Source organism: Sciurus vulgaris (assembly GCF_902686455.1).
Source record: "Sciurus vulgaris genome assembly, chromosome: 8".
Taxonomy (NCBI): domain Eukaryota; kingdom Metazoa; phylum Chordata; class Mammalia; order Rodentia; family Sciuridae; genus Sciurus; species Sciurus vulgaris.
Genome location: NC_136468.1, coordinates 55,355,686 through 55,377,380, shown reverse-complemented (window position 1 = coordinate 55,377,380; position 21,695 = coordinate 55,355,686). Strand labels below are relative to the sequence as shown.

General features: G+C 38.5%; 1 protein-coding gene and 1 pseudogene across 4 annotated transcripts in view; both read right to left on the bottom strand.

Annotated features, from left to right (window-relative positions):
• The window catches only part of ABCB1 (ATP binding cassette subfamily B member 1), a 172,875-nt gene that overhangs the window by 6,611 nt on the left and 144,569 nt on the right, over positions 1-21,695 (bottom strand). For all 3 annotated transcript variants that reach the window (XM_079151660.1, XM_079151661.1, XM_079151659.1), the window contains exons 18-25: positions 21,521-21,628; positions 20,383-20,460; positions 17,434-17,517; positions 14,257-14,460; positions 8,929-9,029; positions 6,841-6,981; positions 4,164-4,320; positions 3,480-3,677 (exon numbers count right to left, since the gene is read on the bottom strand). In XM_079151660.1, coding sequence (XP_079007786.1) covers positions 3,480-3,677; positions 4,164-4,320; positions 6,841-6,981; positions 8,929-9,029; positions 14,257-14,460; positions 17,434-17,517; positions 20,383-20,460; positions 21,521-21,628 — 1,071 coding nt within the window. The remainder of the gene's footprint in view (positions 1-3,479; positions 3,678-4,163; positions 4,321-6,840; positions 6,982-8,928; positions 9,030-14,256; positions 14,461-17,433; positions 17,518-20,382; positions 20,461-21,520; positions 21,629-21,695) is intronic.
• Positions 5,983-6,433, bottom strand: LOC306668403 (small ribosomal subunit protein uS8-like; annotated as a pseudogene). The gene has a single exon. The product of its transcript is annotated as a small ribosomal subunit protein uS8-like (transcript).

The window sequence follows — 21,695 nt, the reverse complement described above, 5'->3', positions numbered from 1 at the left end:
ATCTTAGAGGGAAGGGAGGACTCTCACTGTGGTGCATGACCAGAGAGGGGAGAAAGGCAAGGTCAGAGAGGGCTCAAGGTAATAAAAGCCCCTTAAACACATGTCAAGCTTGGTACGTGAACAGTGTTCTGGAGGGAGGAAGGCCAGCATGTTAGGAAGCTCTTCACTATAAGCATTTATGGTAAATTGTCTAAAAAGAATGGGCCCCATTTTGTTGAGCTTTTTTTTTTTTTTTGCATTTGAAGTACATATTTACTTTTGAACTTTATTTCGAATTTGAAATTTTGTTTTAATAGAAGTCCTAAAGTTATATAACATTCAGGTCTCACAAACTTGGATCCTCTCCTCTTAACAATTTTGTAGCTTAATTTTTTAAAGATTCTCTACAATTTAACCTAAATCTTCTTTCAGATTTACCTTACCGGTTCTCAAGCTATAGCTGGCATCAGAATTACCTGGGTATTAAAAGGTCACCCTGACCTACTTGATTGATCTTGAGTGACTGATTCTTTACTAGCTCTCCAGGCCATTCTAATACACACCAAAGTTTGAGAAACACCATTCCAGGTCAAGGTTTCTCAAAATATGGTAGAAGGCCCACTGATGGAACTTTCTCATTTTCAGGGTGGTCCTCTAGGTCAATCCTTTTTTTGATTCTTATGATTAAGTGATGCTAAAATCCACAGAGTTATTCTTATATGGCAGTAAGTACTAAATGACAGTAACCTTCTTGCCAAATTATTACAGGCTACTAATTGATATTTATAAACAAAGCTTGGCACATTTACTTGAGTTTATTGGGGACACTTTTGCTAAGAAGTCTGGCTGCTGTGCACCACTTGGCAGTATTTTAAAGCTCTAATCCAAATGTACTGGAGCAGATAATGGACATCCCTGCAATAAATGAGGACTCTTTGTTTTCAGTGTATTTTCAGTGCTGTCTTGAGATGGTTACTGTCCTATGCACTCAGCATCCATTTCCACATTCTTCTGTGTCTGTCTCTCCATGTATCAAGGGACTAGAAGGCTAAAAACTCTTTCCCAGGCTTCCTGGCTTCTGGAAATGAGTTAGGTTCTACCAGTGAGAATCACTGTGTAAAATCTGGGAGGCAGAGCCTATTCTCCATTACCATCAATGACGAACTAACACATGTGTTAAGGCAGATGGAAGTTTTTGCAAGAGTCGAACTCTAATCTTGTGTCTTTAGGTATGGAATAGCCATGGCATTGGCATAACTTTCTGCAACTTTCTAGTCACAGGATCACAGTTACAGTGCTGTGACTTGGACACCTGGGAGTAGCCTCCTTTACTTTCACTTTTCCAGCCCTTCCAAGGAGTAAGCACCTAATTCCCTTTATTAAACACTTACCTCCTTGAAAGTAATTTTTGCTTTCTACAAGAAACTATAACTAATATGGCCCATTTTAAAATTGTGCTCTGCTTATGTCTTTGCACTTGTAGAATAATAATTAATTATTCTCTTTTTGTGTAATTATTTTACTGTTGACTATTGTTTTCAACTCCAATATTTTATTACCGCCAAATATTTTTCCACTGGAAAGTGTTTATGAATGCACTGGCTGTGCAATTTTTTAAATCCATGGGTTATAATCAGAAAAGCTTGAGAATCATTACTCTTTACTGAATTCCCTAGATCAGCAGAACTGGTCTCCTTTTGCTCTGAGATCAAATCACTTACCAACTACAGCTGGCATTTTGTCTTCCTCTGAACACCACCTTGACTGCTTGCCTATATGTAAATCCTACTTTTCCCTTAAAAACAGCTCTAAGTCTAACTTCTTTTTTAATCTAATGCATAGAAGCATATGACCCATCTCAGTTAAAATCTTTGAGGGCAAACACTGTTCTACAATTCATTATAGCACAATGTTTAACATGCTGTTTAATAACCATCGGTTAGGACCTTAATCAGAGACTGAAAACTAACATTTTCTTGTGAGTGCTTCAAACATCAGTGAGAACTTCATTTAGAATCCTCTGTTCAAACTTTAGCCACAAAATTAAAGCACAAAATCAGAGTTCACAGAACATATAAAATAGGGAAGTAAAAATAAAGAACAGAGTTTTGCTAACTATTAAAGAAGAGACTGAGTAAAGCCATAACTGTCTTTAAATATGATAAAAAACATTTATGTGTGATTGATTGCTATGGGAAAGATTTTCCTCTTGAGTTTTACCTTTTTAGGACCCTGGATTACAGGTTGAAAATTATCTTTTCACTTCAGTCATTAGCGTTGATATGGAGCTGGTGGACATCAGTCTGACTGTTGGTCAGTGCCCACACAACACGAGTTATTAAAAACTTTGAACACCACCTGAGTACGACCAATAACTACATGCCTACATAATAAAAATTTCTTGCTGTAAATTCCTTCCCTCCAAGTATGGCTCTTTTTCTGCCCTATTTTAGTCATTTAAATTCACTACTCTCTTCAGATTCCTATCTCATGCCCAGCACCTAAAAGAATCCCATAGAGGCACGCAGTTTTGCTGAATGAATAATTCTGACTCTTCTCTCATCTTTTTAGTTCAGGAAACAAAACGCCGTTTCTCCATATTCTTTATTCACTCCCCAAATGTGCCAATATTACTTTTTTTTTTTTTTTTTTGGTCTTGGAAGATGTTTCAATGCCCTCTCTATCCCAGTAGTATTATTTCATCTTTGGCCATAAAAATGCTCCAGATTCCTACTCCCAAATATGTTCCTTGGACCCTGCCCATTCAGGTTATTGTTCTTTTTTTTCCTTAAATAATTATTTTATTTGTTTATTTTTATGTGGTGCTAAGGATCAAACCCAGTGCCTCACACAAGCTAGGCAAGCGCTCTGCCACTGAGCTATAGCCCCAGCCCCAGGTTATTGTTGTTATTTGTCTCTCTTTCATCTTTGACCTTCTTAATAGTTTCCACTCAAATCTCCCTTTCCCCTCCTACCTAACCTTCAGCCGTGCTAACCTGTTTTCTATTATCACCACTTGAGTGCAAGTGTAAAATGTCAGAAATAGCTCAACTGCCAGAATCCATCATGTCTTCTCAGTCCTCACCTTATCCAATCTCTGCATAGCCTCTGTTCTTGCTGACCAATTTCTCCTGCTTGAAACATGCCTATCCTTGGCTTTCATCTCGCTTGCCTTTCTAGTGTCCCCTTTAACTTTATGGATATTTCACTCTTTTGCCAGCTCTTCTCACATCTGCAGAAATCTCATCATGGCAAGGGAGATGGGTAGTGAGAAGGTGGATCATAAAGCAGGGTAGCTGGCAGTGTTGAAGGAGAGGCTGAAGAAGGTGGCCTGGCAGATGGCCCAGCTTGAACCCCCAAATCTAGCTTGTCACATTTTATTTAAGCAGGGCTGTTGTTTAAAGGTTTGAAACTCCTTGGTTTATCATCAAGAATGAAGCACACCCAGGCATTGAGACAATGAAAAACCAGAAATCAGCTGAAAATGAAAGTGTGCTCACCACCGTCCCGGCCATGGGGTCATAGAACCGCTCTAGGAGCTGGACCACCGTGCTCTTCCCACAGCCACTGCTGCCCACCAGGGCCAGCGTCTGGCCCTTCTTCACCTGGAGGCTCAGCCCCTGGAGAACTGGGATGTTTGGTCGCATGGGATAGTTGAACATGACTTCATTAAATGTCACATTTCCTTCCAACATATTCTAAGATGAGAAAAGCACCAGTAAATTTGATTGCCTCAATAATAAAAACACAGGGTAGAACTAACTCCCTCTACCACCAGGTGTCAGAAGAGAGTAAATGCCTGTGACACAAACTTCACCTTAAACTGCTAGAATAAATAAAACCTAAAAGACTCAAGGTTTTTATAGCAGGAATTGTTACAGTACAAATGTACAACACAAATGTGTAACTCAAATCTGTTCCCCCAGAAAAATGTATATATATATTAAAAAAACACCTCAATAGGATTTGCTTATAAAGTGGGCAGTATTCTTATCTCTCTATAATTTGGTTACATAAAAGTACTAGGTGTTAAGATTTATTATCAGCATTTATTAAAATAAACCCATGATATAGAAAACCTTATATGATCACTAGCATTACAAAATAACCCCAAATTTTATTAAATTTCCTCTGTATATTTTCATTCAGGAGTTAGGAGCAAATTATTTGAAAGGCAAACTCACTGGCTTCAGGCCTTCCACGCTATAGCTGTCAATCACTGGAATTTTCTCAATGATCATGATGATATGGGATGCTGACACTTTGGCTTTGGAATAGTCGGGAGCAAATGAACTGACCTGCCCCACAGCCATGGCACCAAAGACAATAGCTGAAAATACCCTGGAGAACAAAAGGCAGAACATGTCACATGGTGAGGGCTGCGATACTAGTAAACTGACCCTCTATGACCAGGGAGCACCAACTCAAAAAATTATGACACAGAAGTCAAAAACTAAAACAAACACTTATAAGTTCATGTCAGTGCGAATGATTGCAAAACAGCCCATTTTTATCAACTCTCTTTTGGTATCTTTATCTTCTTACAGCGTGACCTAACCTGCACTTCCATTCAAGAAATGGAGTTTGTTTTCCTACTCTCTGAATCTGGGTTGGCCTTGTGACGTACTTTGGCCTGCAGGATGTGGTGGAAGTCACTGTTGACAGTACCAGGCCTGTGACTCGAGGCCTTGATACTTTGTTCTCTTGTTTGTGTTCTCTCTCTCTCACTGCTTGTTGCAGACAGATGAGTGAGCCCAGATGAGAGCCACTATGTCCAACCCAAATCAGCAGAACTTATCCCCAGACTTATGGGCTATATAAATACCATTCTATGTCACTAGGGTTTAGTGGCTAGTTGATACATAGCATTATTGTGGCAATCAACAATATAGTTGGTATTGCTGAAAGGACATCGAATTCTTAGAAAACCTGTGATCTATGCAACAAAGAAAAAGGTCCTCATACACCCCAAATCATGCTGTGCTCATGATGTATTTGCCTTCCTGACATGTAACATGGAAATCACAGCCACTTGAGGTTGGAAGGACCTTAGAGTACTGAGTCTGGTTCTCAAAATTTGTGCCTGGACATTTTCCCTAAATTGGCTTCCATCCTCTGTTTTAGGAAGCAGTATGTATGATTAAGTCCACTGTTTAAAAGTTCTTTTTAAAACTGAAGGAAAATCTACTTCCTTTTCCGTAAGACAGCACTTGGAATAGTTTTGAAAAGGGCCTTTGCTTCTTTGATGATTCCTTTCACTACCCTCCTCTGGACATGTTCATCAATGTGTATTTTTACATAGTAGGCCAAATAAATCACACAGATGGTAAATCTTGTCCTTGCTATAACTGAAACCTGTAGGATCTTTTCTAAATGGACTGTTTTTTAGCCAGGTCTCCCCTTTCATTTACTTACTTGAAAGATTGATTTTTCAAACTTAAATGCCCACGTGTCAGAAACTTTAATCAATTCAAAGGTTTGGAGTAAATCAATATAATCAAATAATTACCTGATCCAAGTGCAAATAGCACCTGTATACCATTTATCAGACGTACATAATTAGAAAGTGGAAATTTGAATGTTCTGTTAGAATCATTCTGAATTAACTATAACGCATAAACAAATCGATGCCTAAATAGGACAAATACTAAAATAATATATTATCAGGCTTATGTGATTCTGTGTAAAACTGCATTGCTATTAATTATGTGTGCTGTCCAAAGGCAGTGTCTTAGCTATCACCAATTCTAGAAGCTCAGAAAGATAACACACAGTTTTCACTACCAAAGGCATTAGGACATACTCCTAATGTCCTAGGGACATTAGGAGTATGATTAAGTTCAGGCTTGTTTTCCTTGACCAAGGTATAATTTTCTATAATATAGAAACCCCAATACCAATGATACCTGATTTTAATTTTGGGTCACAAACACAAATAGCACCTGCATATCATTTGTCATAAATATCAGAAAGTAGAATTTTTTTTTTTTAGAAGCAGAACCAATTGAGACATTTTATTGTATGTATATTTTACATCCCTAGAAAAAGAATCCCAGGATTTTTCCTCCTGTGCATTTTCATCTTGCTTCTTCATGGTCCATGATGCCAGCTGAGGTTGCCAATACAATGAAACCAAACTGCCTGAATGGGAGCACATTATTCTGCTATTTTTCTAGGTTTTTAAGCTGCACATCAAATCTGGGGCTGAACACTCTACACTTGTCTAACCTGCCTATGAGGTTAACAATAATTTTCCCAGCTCTGTGATCATCATTGATTTCAAATTCGCCAATGTAACCATGCTTCATCATCACAGTTAGAAACTGGATGATGACTTTGGAGCATGGCCTAATAAGGACCTGGTGTTTGCCTTTCTTTTCGGCATTGTTGATGCTCTTGAGAGCATCAGCCAGGAATTCATGCACACCATTATGGCAGCAAGAAAAGATGGTGGAAAGAGCAGAAAGTGAAAATTTTAAATGCAATTTTATCCCGGAATCTTCCCAATTTGTCGTACTTTCATTCCTGAGCTACTCTGTTGGAAAACTCTTTAAAAGGAACCATCAGATTTCTTGCACAGGGTTAAGCTTCTGCCCAAACGCCAAGGCCTTCTTGGGACTTCTGAATTGAATCACTCCACACCACAGATTCAGAAAGGTCAGGCTGAGTGCATCAGCACTGGGAAGAGAAATTCTGATGAAACCAGGTGCTAAAAAGGAACACATGGAGGGGACTCTGAGGCAAAAAGGTCACTTTCTCAAACACCCGTGGCTTCACCATACAGCTTTCTACCTAGACACAAAGCATATTCATCCCAGGTTCACCTGAAGAGTTAAACTGCCAATATAGCCCAATACTTACAACAGAACATTTTCAAAATCCATGAAGCCCTTTTCCACCAAGAAGGCACCAAACCGGAAACAAGCAGCGTAGGAAAAATACATCATTGCCTGGGTGAAGGAAAATGTGATTCCAAAGATGTGTGCTTTCCTCAAAGAGTTTCTGAAAAGAAGACATTTGAAAACTTACTCAACTTTCATTTCAGACCATAAAATGTAACTTTTGGTAGGTGGGCAGTGGGGCTCAGAAAGGTGACAGATAAAAATGGATTAATTTCACAAGAATTAAGTTTGATCTTCATTTCCAGTTGCATGAGTTTAGGAAACTGCCTCATCTCTGAGTATCAGTGTCTTCATCATATTTTTCCCCCTTATGGGTGCATTACAGTTGTACATACATGTATACAATATAACAATGTAATTTGGCCAATATTATTCTCCGGCACTTTCTGCCTTCTTACCTCTCACCCCCTGCTCCCTTTCCTGTATTCCACTAATCTCCTTTTGATTTTCATGAGATATCCCCCAACTCACCACCTTTCTCTTCCTTTTTCCTCTCTAGCTTTCACATATGAAAGAAAACAAAAGACCTCTGACCTTGTGAGTTTGGCTTATTTTGCTTAATATAATGTTCTCAAATTCCATTTATTTTCCTGCAAATGATACAATTTATAGTTTTTTCATTATGACTGAGTAAAACTCCATGGTGTATTTATACCACATTATCTTTGCCCATTCATCTGTTAATGGGCACCCGGCTGGTTCCATCGTTTGGCTATTGTGATTTGTGCTGCTATAAACACGTAAGTATATATCACTGTAGTATGATGACTTTAATTCTTAGGATAAACACTGAAGAATGGGATAGCTGGTCATATGGTGGTTCCGTGCCTAGTCTTTTGACCAGCCTTCATTTCATTCCTTTTTCTCCACATCCTCTCCAGCATTTATTATCATTTGTATTCTTGATGACTGCCATTCTGCCAATGCCTTCATCTTCAAGGCAAGATTCACTGCACCTTAATATGTTGAAGTAAAAATAAGCTAAGCCTATAATTTCTGTGAAGAGTCTGCTAGGGACTCAAATGAAAGTTCCCTCTCCCTTTTCCAACTACTAGACACAGAACACATATGTATTGTATACTGAATATTCCACACACATTGACCTAACACCTATAAGCTGCAGGGACCATGCTGGGTAACACAGAGGCATAGGCATGTCCCTGCCTTTGGGGACCTAGGAGTTGAGCTAGATAAGTACTTATGTAATAGAGGTACCTTATGAATAATATGGGAAGAAAGAAGCATCACTTTACTCTGGGGGTGTTAGAGAAGGTTTTACAAGGGAATTAACATTCTAAGATTTTCTGAGTGACAGAGAACTCGGTGATGCAGAGGTGTGGGTAGGAGCAGGTTGGTGGGTAGGCAGCCCTCTGGGCTTCCTACTCCTGTTTCAACCATGATCAACTTTGCTTTTCTCTTTGTCATACTGGAGACTCTATTGGTCTCCTTTCTATTTTTCTTTTTTATTATTCTTTTCCCCACATTCTCTCTAGCTTCCACATATGAAAGAAAATACTTGAACCTTTTCAGAAAAAATGATCTGAAAAAGAAAGTCTCAAAACCTATTTATACAATCCAGCCCTCTCCTTTTAGTAGAGAAGAAACAGACTCAGAGAGATTGGTCCCTTTCTGGGATGGCCAAGTTAAAGTAAGTACAGAAGTTTCCATTAGAGGAGAAATAAAGAAAGGAATGAAAAAAATATACTCAGGAAGCATCACCCCTCAGCATGCCATGGACACTTTGAATTTCAGGTGGCTTAAAGAGCTTTCGTCCCCAATCACAGCAACGGTAGGGTCATCATCTATGTGGCATGCGAGAGCCATTCGCAATGCCCTGTTACTCTCCCCTCACATCTGTTACCCACCCTGAGAGGCTCTACTTCAGAGATGCCCCTGCCTTAATTTGTTTCTGGTCTGGATACAAGGGCTTCCCTTCTGGTATATTCTGTACTTGTGCCCAAACTTCTGGCCAAAATAATCCTTCTGAGAACAAATCTGATGATGAAAGGCTCCTCACACACCCCTCTTACCCTTCAGTGGTTATTACCTGTACGGTATCTGCAAACTCTGTGCATACATATTCTCAAACTTCTGCTCCCGAGTCAAAGAAACAACAGTGCGGAAGTTTTCTATTGCTTCCGTAGCAATCTGTAACAGAGATCACCTGTTACTAAGAGGCACAAGGGCAAACGGGCAACTGAGTTCTATAAAACAGGTTAATAAAATTAATTTTATGATTATTATTTACTTATCATGTAGTATTTACCTTGAACATCTTCTTTATGGAAAAGGATACTGAGTAATTTATACAAAAGTTTCAGATTTGGAAGAGAAAGAAATTGACTCAATCCTATCTTCTTTACAGAAAGAGAAGCTAAGACTTTAAGTGATAAAGGCACTTACCCAAAGTCACACAGATTTACACAGTTTTACAAAATTAACCCAAGAACTCGGTATTTCACACCTCTTATAGGACTCATTCTTCTATGATGGTCACATTTAAGTTTACAGTTATTTATATATTTTTTAAAACACGATATTTATTTTTCTCTTTATAACTGCCATTCATAACAACTCAATAATTTTCAGAAAATGTTGAAAAGATAAAGAATGTATTAAAAAGTTCATATTGGTGTACTTTACACATTAGCTATGTATTATAATTTTCCCCTTAAGCATATGCATACTTAACAAAATAGGGATTAAATTCTAGACTTGCTTATCATCATTATTTTTTACCTTAAATAATAAGAGAATTTTCCAAGGTCATTAAATATACATTAATAATGGGATTTCAATGGCCACTTAATATTCCCATCAGGTGTTCTTTTATTGTTGTACAATGTTTTCATATCAAAAATGATGTGATAAATATCCTTGTACACTTGCATATATTGAATGGTTTTCTTAGAAAAAGTTCTTAAAACTGAGATTACTAGGTCAAAGGGAATAAACTGTTTTTTTAAGGAACACAGCACATATTGCCAATTTTTTTTTTCCAGAAAGTTTCTATCATTTGGTTATGTCCTAATTGCGTGTTACTTCCAGAAAGGCTATTTAATTAGGGCATGGACATCCTTTGCTACCCTTTGGAGTCTGGGTAAAGGGATGTGAAGAATGCAAGAAACACTGATATACTCAGATTTCAGTCTATGTCACCATGGAACCTTGAAACACCTCACTTCCTTTTTATTATCTATAATGTGAGGGTGTAGAAGAGAGGGCCTCTCAGCCCCTCAAACACAAAAATTATAGGTAATTAAGAGAAGTCACTCAACTATTTAAGATGTTCTTCCTCTCTCTGGTCTTTTTACAGGGCAGAACTAATTCTAATAAAGACATTGCATTACTTTAAAATGATTTACTACTGAAATGTTGTAAACATGAAAGCTCACTTATTCCTCACTGAACTGTACCCACACTTTATAACTTCAAAGATAAAAGCAAATATTTCATGAGACAGTAAGTCGGTTTTTGAAGGCTAGTACAAAAAGCTATTTGAAGAAAAAAGTTAATAACATTTTTAAAAATAAAAACTTATTTAAAAATAAAATTAAAAATGTTCTCTGAGGGGCTGGGATTGTAGCTTAGTGGTAGAGTGCTCACCTAGCACATGTGAGGCACTGGGTTCGATCCTTAGCACCACATAAAAATAAATAAGATATTGTGTCCATCTACAACTAAAAAATATCTTTAAAATATGTTCTCTGATTCAGTGAGACCAAGCCTGAAGTATGTTTATCAAAAGCTACTTAGGAAGGAAATTACCCAGGTTTATGTTTTTTATAAACTTCTTTTACAAATTTAAACAATAATGTATATTCATTTTAGAAGATCCTGAAAATACAGAAAGCATGAAATTAGAGGAAAAATTGACCTTAAAACTCCCCAAAGGCAAGCCTTGTTCAGACACATTAGAAATATTTTTAATTATAAGGGTTCAAACAAATAGAAGAGGTTTTCTGCATTAGTAATAACATTCAGCAAACTATAGCAATGTATACTGAAAAGCAGATTTTATTGTAAATTTTAATGTAAAAATTTTAAGAAATATTTTGTGTGTAACTTTTTAAGGCAAGAGTGTCTTTTCTATGGCTAGAGTATAAATGTTGCTTTTCAGTGTATATAAAACTTAATAAAAGGGAGAGTTTGAGTGACAGACTTTGCATGGTGAGTAGAACAATATAATCACTTCACAATGTAATCATTTCATCTTGATGCACAATGAAGCAATTAGCAAGAGCCTTAATTAGCACCCTGCATCCTCACAGCTTCCTTTATTCCCAGAGTTTCAAACAAAGTCTCAGTAATCACCAGGAGGAAAGAGAACTTTCAGTTCAAGGAGGAGTAAATGGCATTGTTTCCCTCATAAAGCATCATGTACTTGATACTTTTGGAGGAAGGAAAATGCGTATATGCTTCTAGAATGAAAAACACAAGCAAACCTCCTCATATTTGTCTTCCCATCTTCAAATAAAATGAAGTTTGATTATGGCTTTTAATGTTGAAAAGGAAAATTCATCTATTTTATAAAAATGCTCATTAGTCCATAGTAATGTGATAGAACACTAGGAAGCACAGATCACAGACTGGGAGGAGGTTATGAACACTTCCTGACATCACAGAGATAACAGAGCAGGCCCTGAACTCCCACAGACCCGCTCTGGAATCCCAAGCTTTCCCATCTGCTTCAGGGCAAGTCCACAGAGGTAGGCCTGGCCCCTATGTAGCTTATGTATTGTTAGGAAAGATGACCCATTAATCAACAAAGAAACAGGAAAAAAACATTAAGGGCTGAGAAACGTCAGGAATTAATTCAGATGTCAGGAAAGGCCTCTCTGAAAAGGTAGTAAGTCTGAGAGTTGAATAAGGTAAAGGAAGAAGCCACAATAATATCAGACTGAAGTGTTCTAAGAGTTGCAAGAAGACCCATGAAACCAGAGCATCATGGGCATGGGAGAGCTTAGCGCAAGACAAGATTATAGAGGTCATCAGATCATGAAGGGTTTTACAGACAGTGTAAAAGATTGGATTTTATTTCAATGTGATTAAAAGCTGCTAGAGGGTTTTAAACAGGAGTTAGCATGATCTGATTTGCATTTGTAAGAGATTAGCAGACTGAATTTGTGAGAATAATAAAGAATACAGGTGAACAAGAATTGAAGGAGATCAGTTAGGAGACTTGCTTGTGACTTTGGGCAAGATATTTGACGTCTTCCAACAGACATAACTCAGCAGGACTCTTGAGAGCATTAAATGAGCTAACGTATGTAGAATTCTTAGTATGAAGCCCCTTTTCAATAAATATTCAATAAATGATAACCTGAGAATTAGGATCAGATGGGGCTGACATTCAACATTATGAGAACTGATTGGTGAGCAACTGCCACTTTCGCTTGCCTGCATTTGTCCCTCTCTGGAGCCCCCACTGAATTAGAGACCCTCTCACAGTCTAACTTAGAAAATCTGCCATATTTACCCATACCATTTCCGTCAGCGCTCCTTCCTCAGTCCTTTACAGGACTCTGAGAGTCTCATCTCTGATGTACCACCTCAAAGGTGCTAACCTTGGTTTACAATGAATTAACTTAGTTTCTGCCATCTTCTTCCATAAACAGTCTAAGATTCCCATTCTAAGACTTTACACACCTCAATAAATAATGATATGATTAAAGACTTTTTTATTTATATTTTGCCCTAGATTTTTCCAGCTTTTCTTCAAATGAAGAGTCAACACCATAGGAGAAAAGAAACCCAAGGTACAATATTAAATGAAGTCATGAGTACAGGACTTCCTCAGCCTGGTCCAGGGTTACTCAGGCCAGACCAAACTTGAGCACCAGGGACAGCACCATCCAGCTGAAAGCCTGCCAGACATCTCACAGGCGGTCTGTCCCCCACAGACATGGGGAGAAGCACCAAAGCTAGTTCAGAGGAGTTTCCTGGAGATGGGGCAGAGTCTGGGAAATGAGGAGGCAGAGGACAATGTATCCATGGCAAGGAACATCCTCTAGGACCTATCACATCATACACTGGTGAGGGGGCTGGCCTGCAGACAAAGGACCCCTGGGCCTGCTGAGAGCCAGAGCCACTGCAAACTACCCAATCCCTGCCCTGACCCTGGGGAGTCTGGAATGACCACTGGTAAATGTACTTCTATCTAGATATTAGATCCAGTTTTGAAACTCAGCCCTGTTCTGACCCCCTCATTTCTACAATGATCCAGATCATGTGACACCAAGTTGTCTTCTTCCATCTAGAGAATGGGAACACAAGTGTCTGAATTTGTGTCCTGGCTCTAAGACTCACCAGCTCTCTAAGGCACAAGGGTCCACAACCTGAAAGTGCTCAGCCTCACCTGGAAAATGAGATGACACTAGAACCTCCCTCACAGGGTCACTATGAGGAGTAAAGCATTTGCCAGGAAATACAGTAATATCACATAAGCATTTGTTAAGCAATGAGAAAAGAATAGACAAGCACACAGAAAAACAAGTATTCGGGGAAGGAGAAGCAGAAGTAGGATGAAGGAAGGAGGAATGATAAGAGGGATGGTGGTAATCATTTAAACCAGATAGAATGAAGACCCCAGGATGTTTCCATATTGAACCTTCCCCATCAGAGATAATAAAAAAGGTCCTACTTTTCTCAACAATGGAGCATATTTAAGGTTGCTTAAAAAAAAGAGGAAGAGAGAAAAAGAGAGGTGTGGAGGAAGGAAAAGAAACAAAAGGAAAGAGGGGAGGGGAAAGAAGAGAGGAGTGTAAAGATAAAGGCCTGCAATCAGGCATATATATACAATGGAATATTACTCCACCATGAAGAATGACAAAATTATGGCATTTGCAGGCAAATGGATGAAACTGGAGGATATCATGCTAAGTGAGATAAGCCAATCTCAAAAAACTAAAGGACGAATGATCTCGCTGATAAGCGGATGAGGACATATAAGGGGGCGGGTAGGAGGGGTTAGTGTTAGGGTTAGGGTTAGGTTTAGGGTTAGGGATAAGGAGGGTGGTAAGAATGGAAGAAGAAAGGACTGTATAGAGAGAAAAGAGGGGTGGGAGGGGAGGGGGGAAGGGAAAAAAATAACAGAATGAATCAAACAACATTGCCCTATGTAAATTTATGATTTTTAATTAAAATAAAAAAAAAAAAAAGACTGTGAGAAGCAGTGTCAGTCTTTGGGCCTAACGATGAGTTTGCTACTTTTCTTAAGTTTCTAATCTGCAAAATAATCGTAAAAAATACTGCTCTGAGGAATGGTGATTATAAGCACTCTCGGAACACAGTAAGTAGCAAGGACTAACAAAACAACACTGATTAGAAATTTTTCCTCTACTTACGTAAGCAATTGCATTTTGTTTTGACTCACCTTTCCAGAACCTTCTAGTTCTTTCTTATCTTTTAGTGCTTGTCCAGACAACATTTTCATTTCAATAACTCCTGCTATTGCAATGATGGGTACAATTGCTAAGAGTAGAAGTGTTAATTGCCAGCCATAGATTAAGGAGATGATAATTCCTGTCCCAAGATTTGCTATATTCTGGGTAATTACGGCAAGCCTGGAGCCGATAGCCTGAAAAACAAATTAGAGACACATTTTTACATTAACTAAAAACCACCACACGTATATATTCTTAAGAACTGTAACAATTCACTTTCGTGAAAATATCTTAATTATTTTCTGTTAGAAAACAAAAATAAAAGTTTACTTGCAACAAGTTTATTGGGTTTCTAAAATGAGGATTTCCGTGACTTCTGAATAAACTGAAAGTAGATGATCAAAAATCCAGACTTTGATAACATATTTCTCTCTTCTGAATTTTTTATTTTTTATTTATTTACTTATTATTTATTTATTTTTTGCGGTGCTGGGGATTGAACACAGGGCCTTGTGCTTGCAAGGCAAGCACTCTACCGACTGAGCTATCTCCCCAGCCCCTCTTCTGAATTGTTTAAAACCAAGAAGGTTTAATTAAAGTATGATCACTAAAGCAAGCTCTGAAAATTAGCAGGATAAAGTGACAGTTATATTAAACTGGAAATGGTAGAAATTTCCATTGTTAGGTACATGACTACTTATAATCTAAGGCTAATATTTGTCATTAAGTATATTCAAAAATATTCAGGCCTATTTGAAAGACTTATTATGCTTAATTTAACCTAGATTTGATTTGGAAAAAATATACACAGAGTTGAAAGCTATAGAATTTCATTTATACTAAGCAAGCATTAAAGCCTTCAGTCTGAATGCCAGAGGGGGCATGAAGCATGACCTTTTTTTGCAGAGTGTGGTGATGGCCAAGCCTAAAACCAGATGTCTATCTACAAAGTCAACTCAGTCCATTGCTCTATGATTTAGTCCACCACATCTCCTCTACCCTGGAAATACTGTACCCACAATCCACATCTTGCTCTGGCTCTCAGATCTGCTTTCTCTGGAAATGGCTCATGTTATTTTCCATTCCTAAACTTTTTTTCTGCCCAAGCAAGTCTGGTCCTGGGAAAAGATTATGATGGAGTACAGCTAGGATGGCCATGAGATCTCTGTAACTGAACAAATCTTTCCCAAGTCCAAAAATGAGCAGGTGCATTGATTAAAGCTGCTCTCCACACTAAATCCTGTGATAGAATCCTTTCAAACCCCCATCAATTCCACCAGAATCATCTAAGAGCTATGTGACATAAACAAAGACTCTGGCTGCTGTGTGAATGAGTAGAAGGAGCTGGGAATAGAGGTAGGGAGTCTATTACGATAATCTAGGAGAGGGATGATAGTGTTTTAGATTAGTGTGGTCATGAGAACGGTGGTAAAATGTGATCAATTCTGGATTTTTTAAAAAAGTTCAGCCTATGAAAAATGTTGGTTGGATTTGATGAAGGATCTGAGAGAAAGGGAATTTAAGAATGACTCTAAAACTTTTGACCTGCACAAGTGAAAACAAAATGGAGTTGTTTTTTAATGAAACTGGTAAACTTGTTGGAGGAATGGGTTGGGGGAAAATTTAGAGTTCTATGTGGGACATGGCCAGTCCATCATGTCCACATCAAACATCCATGTGGACATGTCAAGAAGGCAAGTGGTTTTTTGTCTGGAACTCAGCAGAGAAGTCATCTGGAAATAAACATTTGGTGATTTTCCAGCGCAATGGTGGTTTTTAAAGCCAGAGACTGGGTGAAAGAGCTAACGAAGCCTCTGCAGATAGCAAGTCCTGGCCCCTGAGGTCAGGGTTCTGAAGCAAAGAACAATGGGAGGAAGTGGTCAGTGGTGAAGAAAAGTGGGGTCCTAGAAAGGAAACTGGGGTTCCTCCTTGAAGACAAGAACAACCTAGGATCTGAAATACTGCTGACAAACTCATAGGTTGATGGAGCATTTCCCATTAAGACTCATTCTTTCACTTACTTTAATTTAGCTGCTCTGTCACCCCTACTACTTTAGGGATGGCTGAGGAATGCTCAGTGCTCAGCGCCTCTGCCCTTGCTGATCTTCTGATTAGAGGCGCCTCTCCAGACACCTACAGGAACGGCATCTTGCCTTCCTTCTTGCCCAAATCATCGCTGAGGCTTTCCTTCCCTGACAACCAGCCAGCCCCTACCAGTCCATCCTGCTTCAATTTCCCCATTGCAGTTTTGGGCAATGTACACTGCATAAGGTCAAGACCATTATCTGTTTCTAAAAGTCCAAATTTATTTCAAGCAGTGTACATTTTGTCTGGTTAGGTTCTATACAACCTGATCTAAATTTTGATTTTTGTTGATTTGTTTGCTTTAACCAAAGAGATCCATATTAAAACAGTAATTCTTAAGATTTGCATTGTAATTCTATAACTCTCTCTGTTCTTCCTCATTCATAATATATTCTTCCAGAAACTCCATCTGTTAGATAGAATTGTTAGTATAGTACTGCCTTACAGGAAGAATAGAAGATAAAGACCCTACGTGAGGGGTAGACCCAGCAGAGATCACATTGTTTTCAAATTCCACATCATCTTGTAGATTTTTGCCATAAAAAGTTGTAGAAGAAATTCTGTCACTTCTGCCAAAAATCAAAACTTAATAGTTCAGCAGTTTAAAGTTATTCCTTCTGCCTTGCTTTAATTTTTTCATGTTTTTCATTTTATTCAACCTATTTTAAAAAGACTATTTTATTGCTTCCTTTCTGAATTGTAATGTCCCCAAACTTTCCAACAGCAACTATAAACTTTTTTTTTTCAGTAGCAATTACAATTTTCTGTTGTTTGAGCACTAAAACAGACTGATCCTGAATGACACAGTGAAAATACTTCTTTTCTAAAGAACCATTCTTCTATGTGAATCTTGTTAACAGTATGAATAACACAGTGATAACAAAAGATAGCTTATGAGTTATCTATATACTGAACAGGATTTAATGTTTAAATAGTTAACATTTTTTGCTATAAAACATATTTGTGGATTAGTGTCTTAAAATTTTCTTCACACAATGATGATAATAATTAATAGTAAAATGAGAAAATCAGTTTCCTGCTGAGGTTCAAATGACAAACACCGGCAGAAAGGAGTCACATACCCCTTTAACTTGAGCAGCATCATTGGCAAGCCTGGTAGTCAATGCTCCAGTGGTATTTTTAGGATCATCAAACCAGCTCACATCCTGCGGCACAGAAGAGTTTTCATCATATCCAAGTCCTACTTGTGAGACTCTTGGCTCCAGGAGGAAAGTCATAAGGTTTATTTTGTTGATCAATTAATCCCCTGCCTTTAGCAGCATCTGACATTTGATAGATAAGAAAGGGATTTCCATGCCAACACATAAATAGATCATTTCATCAGAAAAAGTTTTTAGTGCCTGCTTGGTTCCAAGCATGATTTTAAGTATTGGACAGAACTGTGAGCAGTAACAACAAAGTTGCTGCTCTCGTAAAGCCCAGATTCTGAAGATAGAAGGTACAAATACATTTATGCCATCTCAGGTGTTGATAAATGCTGTGAAGCAAAACAGAGTGGGGTAAGGAAAAAGAAGTGAGGGGAAGGTGCTATCTTAGAAACTGGCGTAGGAACAGAGACCTAAGTGCAGGAAGAGATGAGCATATCCATAAAAAAAAAAAAAAGAGGAACTGTCATATGCAAAGGACCTGAGGTGCAATTGCACTTGACCTGTGCATACACTATCAACAAAGCTTTAAAGGCTGCTTCTAACCTAAGAAGAAACTTGGTGTGAAATTTCAAAAGCTGCTTCTTTCTCTGGACAGAGTTCTGTCCTCAGGTGGCTCCCTCCCATCCTCTCTTCCCACATGTACACCAAAAGCATTGTGTGGGGAGCAGACAGTGTGTTGGTTAGGGGTTAAGGTATAGGAGATAAGGTCTGAGAATGGGAAGGGGACATCATGTATAGCCTTTTAGGCAACTATAAAATTCCAGACTTTATCCTGAGATAAAGGAATGGGTCACTTTCAGTAGGTTTCAGGAAGAGAGATATGGTTTGACTTATCTTTTTTTAAAAAATGACTCTGGCTATTGTGAGGTGAACCTACTGGGTTGGGATAAAGAGGGAGGCAATGAGACTAGCTAGGGGTAGTCTAGCTATATTAAACAGAGAAAGAGGAATCACCGTGGTTTACACCCTGATCAACTGGTAGAAGAGTGCTGTCACTCGTGGACAAGGGCAAAGAGTAGGTAAGGGGTAAGCCTATGGAGCAATTAAGAGTTCAAGTTTAACTTGGGCACAGTGGTGCATGCCTGTAATCCCAGCAGCTCAGGAGGCTGGGACAGGAGGATCACAAGTTCAAAGTCAGCCTAGGCAACTTAGTGAGACCCCGTCTAAAAATAAAAAAATTTCAAATGTGCTGGGAATATTGCTCAGTGGTTAAGCACCCTTGGGTTCAATCCTTGGTACTAAAAAAAAAAAAAAAAAAAAAGTTTACATTGAAAATACTAACATCTGAAACATTTATTAGACCTCCAAATAGAGCAGTTGAACATGCAGTTAGATAACTGTAGTTCAGGTGGAATGAATAAATAAACTGGGTTAAAACAAATCAACAAAAGAAATCTAAATTAAAAAGTGACATTCAATATCAAATGGAATTTTCTTTGAGAACCACTTATATTAAAAAAAAAAAAAAATACCAGGTTGAGTTTGAAGAACTTACGTCCACCACAAATAACTGTGGTTATTGAACTGGTGATTTGCATTAAAGCAGTAATTATCATTTTTATCTAAAATATTTAAGAAAAGATGGAGTGTTATAATTCATTATAGCAAATATCAATCTGACTTTTAGTATTCTTAAGTATTTAAGTTTCTCCCCATGGGAATGTAACTTCCTCCAAGACAGGAACCATTCAAATTGAATGCCTTACAGACTTGGTATGATGCCTTATAAGCAGAAGGCTTTAGTGTGTTTATTCTACTTAATTCATGGAGAAGTCATCATGCAAACCCTCAGCTCCGTTCCTAAAGTATAATGGACCTGGGACTTGACCTGGAGGCTGGCAGGGTAACGAGACATTTGGCCCTGGACCAAGATTGACCTAAGTGGGATCTCTGTTATAAATATGGTTTGACCCAAGGGTCCAAGTATAGAGTTCCCCATCAAACAGTGCTCTCTCACTCATCAGATTCAGTCGTGGCTTTGTCCATCACTAGCTAGAAACTTTCAAAAATATGTCTTTTTAGGTGGTGGTAGAAGAGTAGGAAAGGACGACAGAACCAAAGACAGGTGGAAAACTGCACATTCTCTAGAAATCCTAGCATAGACCACAGATGCTTCTCAGTGAGCGTTCAAATAGTCCTGGAATGTCTGGAGCAGGTTTCTAGAGCATCATTTTATTTGATGGCAAGTGATTAGTGATTTTCAAAAGGAATGTTATTAAGTTACATATAAAATTTTCCTGATTATTAAATAAACTTACTCCTTTCAACCAGACTGCCATAGGTTACATTCCTAAAATCCTTTATTTCCCTTTCGAAGGAAAACAGAGTGACTGTTACAAGGGTCTTGAAGGTACAAGAAGAGAAAGACAGTCCATTGAGTAATTACCAGACAAGAATGCTGCAGTTTGAAGTGCCGTATCAATCAGTCTAGACCCCGCAAAGAAACTGGGCAGAGAGGAATGGGCCACGGGGATGAGTTTGGAAAAAAACATGATGTTCTTGGTTGGAAAAAAACATGATGAAGTATCCAAGGTTTCCCAAGAGAAAGAAGGCAAGGAAGGGAGGAAAGAAATGGGGGCACCTACATTGCCTACAACTGCTCAGATGAAAGGCAGGAGGTGAATCCACTCAGGAGACTCCACCTGTCTCAGAGCAATGCAGTTCCTTGTGACCACCTGTATATATCCAACAACAGCAGGGCCTCTGATTGACGTGGGGATGGTTTAACAACACCTCTGAGATGAGACTAAAGGATGGCCTACCCCGGAGCTCAGTCTGAGCAGCCTGGCTGAGCTCCCGTTCCTGAGTCCCCAGGTACAAGGGAGGAGTTCCACCATCCCAGCTCACCCCTCAACAACATACCTGTCTCAGCATGGACCTGAAAACCATGTATCGGAGCCTCTTGGTGAGGATCTCTCCAGCTTTGCCAAATGTGAAGCCCTGTGAAGAACAAGAACATGCCACTCATTTATTCATTTGATATGTGATGTTATTTACTAAGGCCTCACTCAAGCCTGCACACTAGGGTACATGATCTCTCATAGTCATGAGGCAGCACTACCCCAGTGCTACAGAGAGCAAACTGAGGCTTAGACAGTTAAAATACTTATTTGCCCAGGTGCTGTGGCACATGCCTATAATCCCAGTGGTTTGGGAGGCTGAGGCAGGAGGATTGTAAGTTCAAAGCCAGACTCAGCAACTTAGCAAAGCCTTAAGCAACTCAGTGAGATACTGTTACTAAATCAAATATAAAAAAGGGCTAGGGATGGAACTCAGGGGTTAACCGCCCCAGGTTCAAACCCCAGTACCAAAATATTATTATTATTATTATTATTATTATTACTATTATTATTATTATTCATTTTCCAAGCACTCAAAATCAGGTACTTGTGCAACTGGTACCCAAACCTAGGTCTAAAACCAAAACCCATAGTGCTTTACCATACTAAACTTGGAGAGCACTTGATTCCTTTGCAGTTTCATTTCTGCCAGATGATTCACAAGCTATAATATCTGACTCTACAAATATTTCCTACAGTTTTTGAGGATTGACATTCTTCCATAGTTAAAAGAGTTCTTTTAACTTTAGAAAAAGTTGACTGATAAACTTCTCTTTTTCAAATCAGTTTAACTTGTTAGGAAGTTCTTGATTGTTGTTGACTTTTAGAATACTGGAAGACATTTCTTTGAGTATTTAAATTAACTGGCAATGCTTATATTCAAACTTTTATCTGGAGCTTTCCTGAAGCCCATTTTTTTAGTTCCCACCTTTCATTTCCAATCATAATATGGGATCAAACACTGTTTCCTCGGATTATGTCAATATTTGCAGTTGAGGGAGGAGTGGGAAAAATGAGGAGGAAATCAAGGGAGAGGGAAGATGAAAACCACCGTGTCTGTTAGTAGCCAAGTTAACAGAGGAGCAATGCGATTAAAAGGAAAATTACACAGATGGCCAAAAATCCCCCCAAAATGAGTAAAGTAAAATGTAGACACTTACCTGAAGGAAAAATGTAATAAAAGAAATAATTCCTAGGATTAGAAATAACAGCGAAAACATGTTACTGTTCTGTCGTTTTGTTTCAGGATCATCATTTCTTGCAAATACCTGTGAGAAGACATTTAAAGGACTATTAGTTCAGTCACTGAAGAAATCATGCCAGGTCTGACCACTC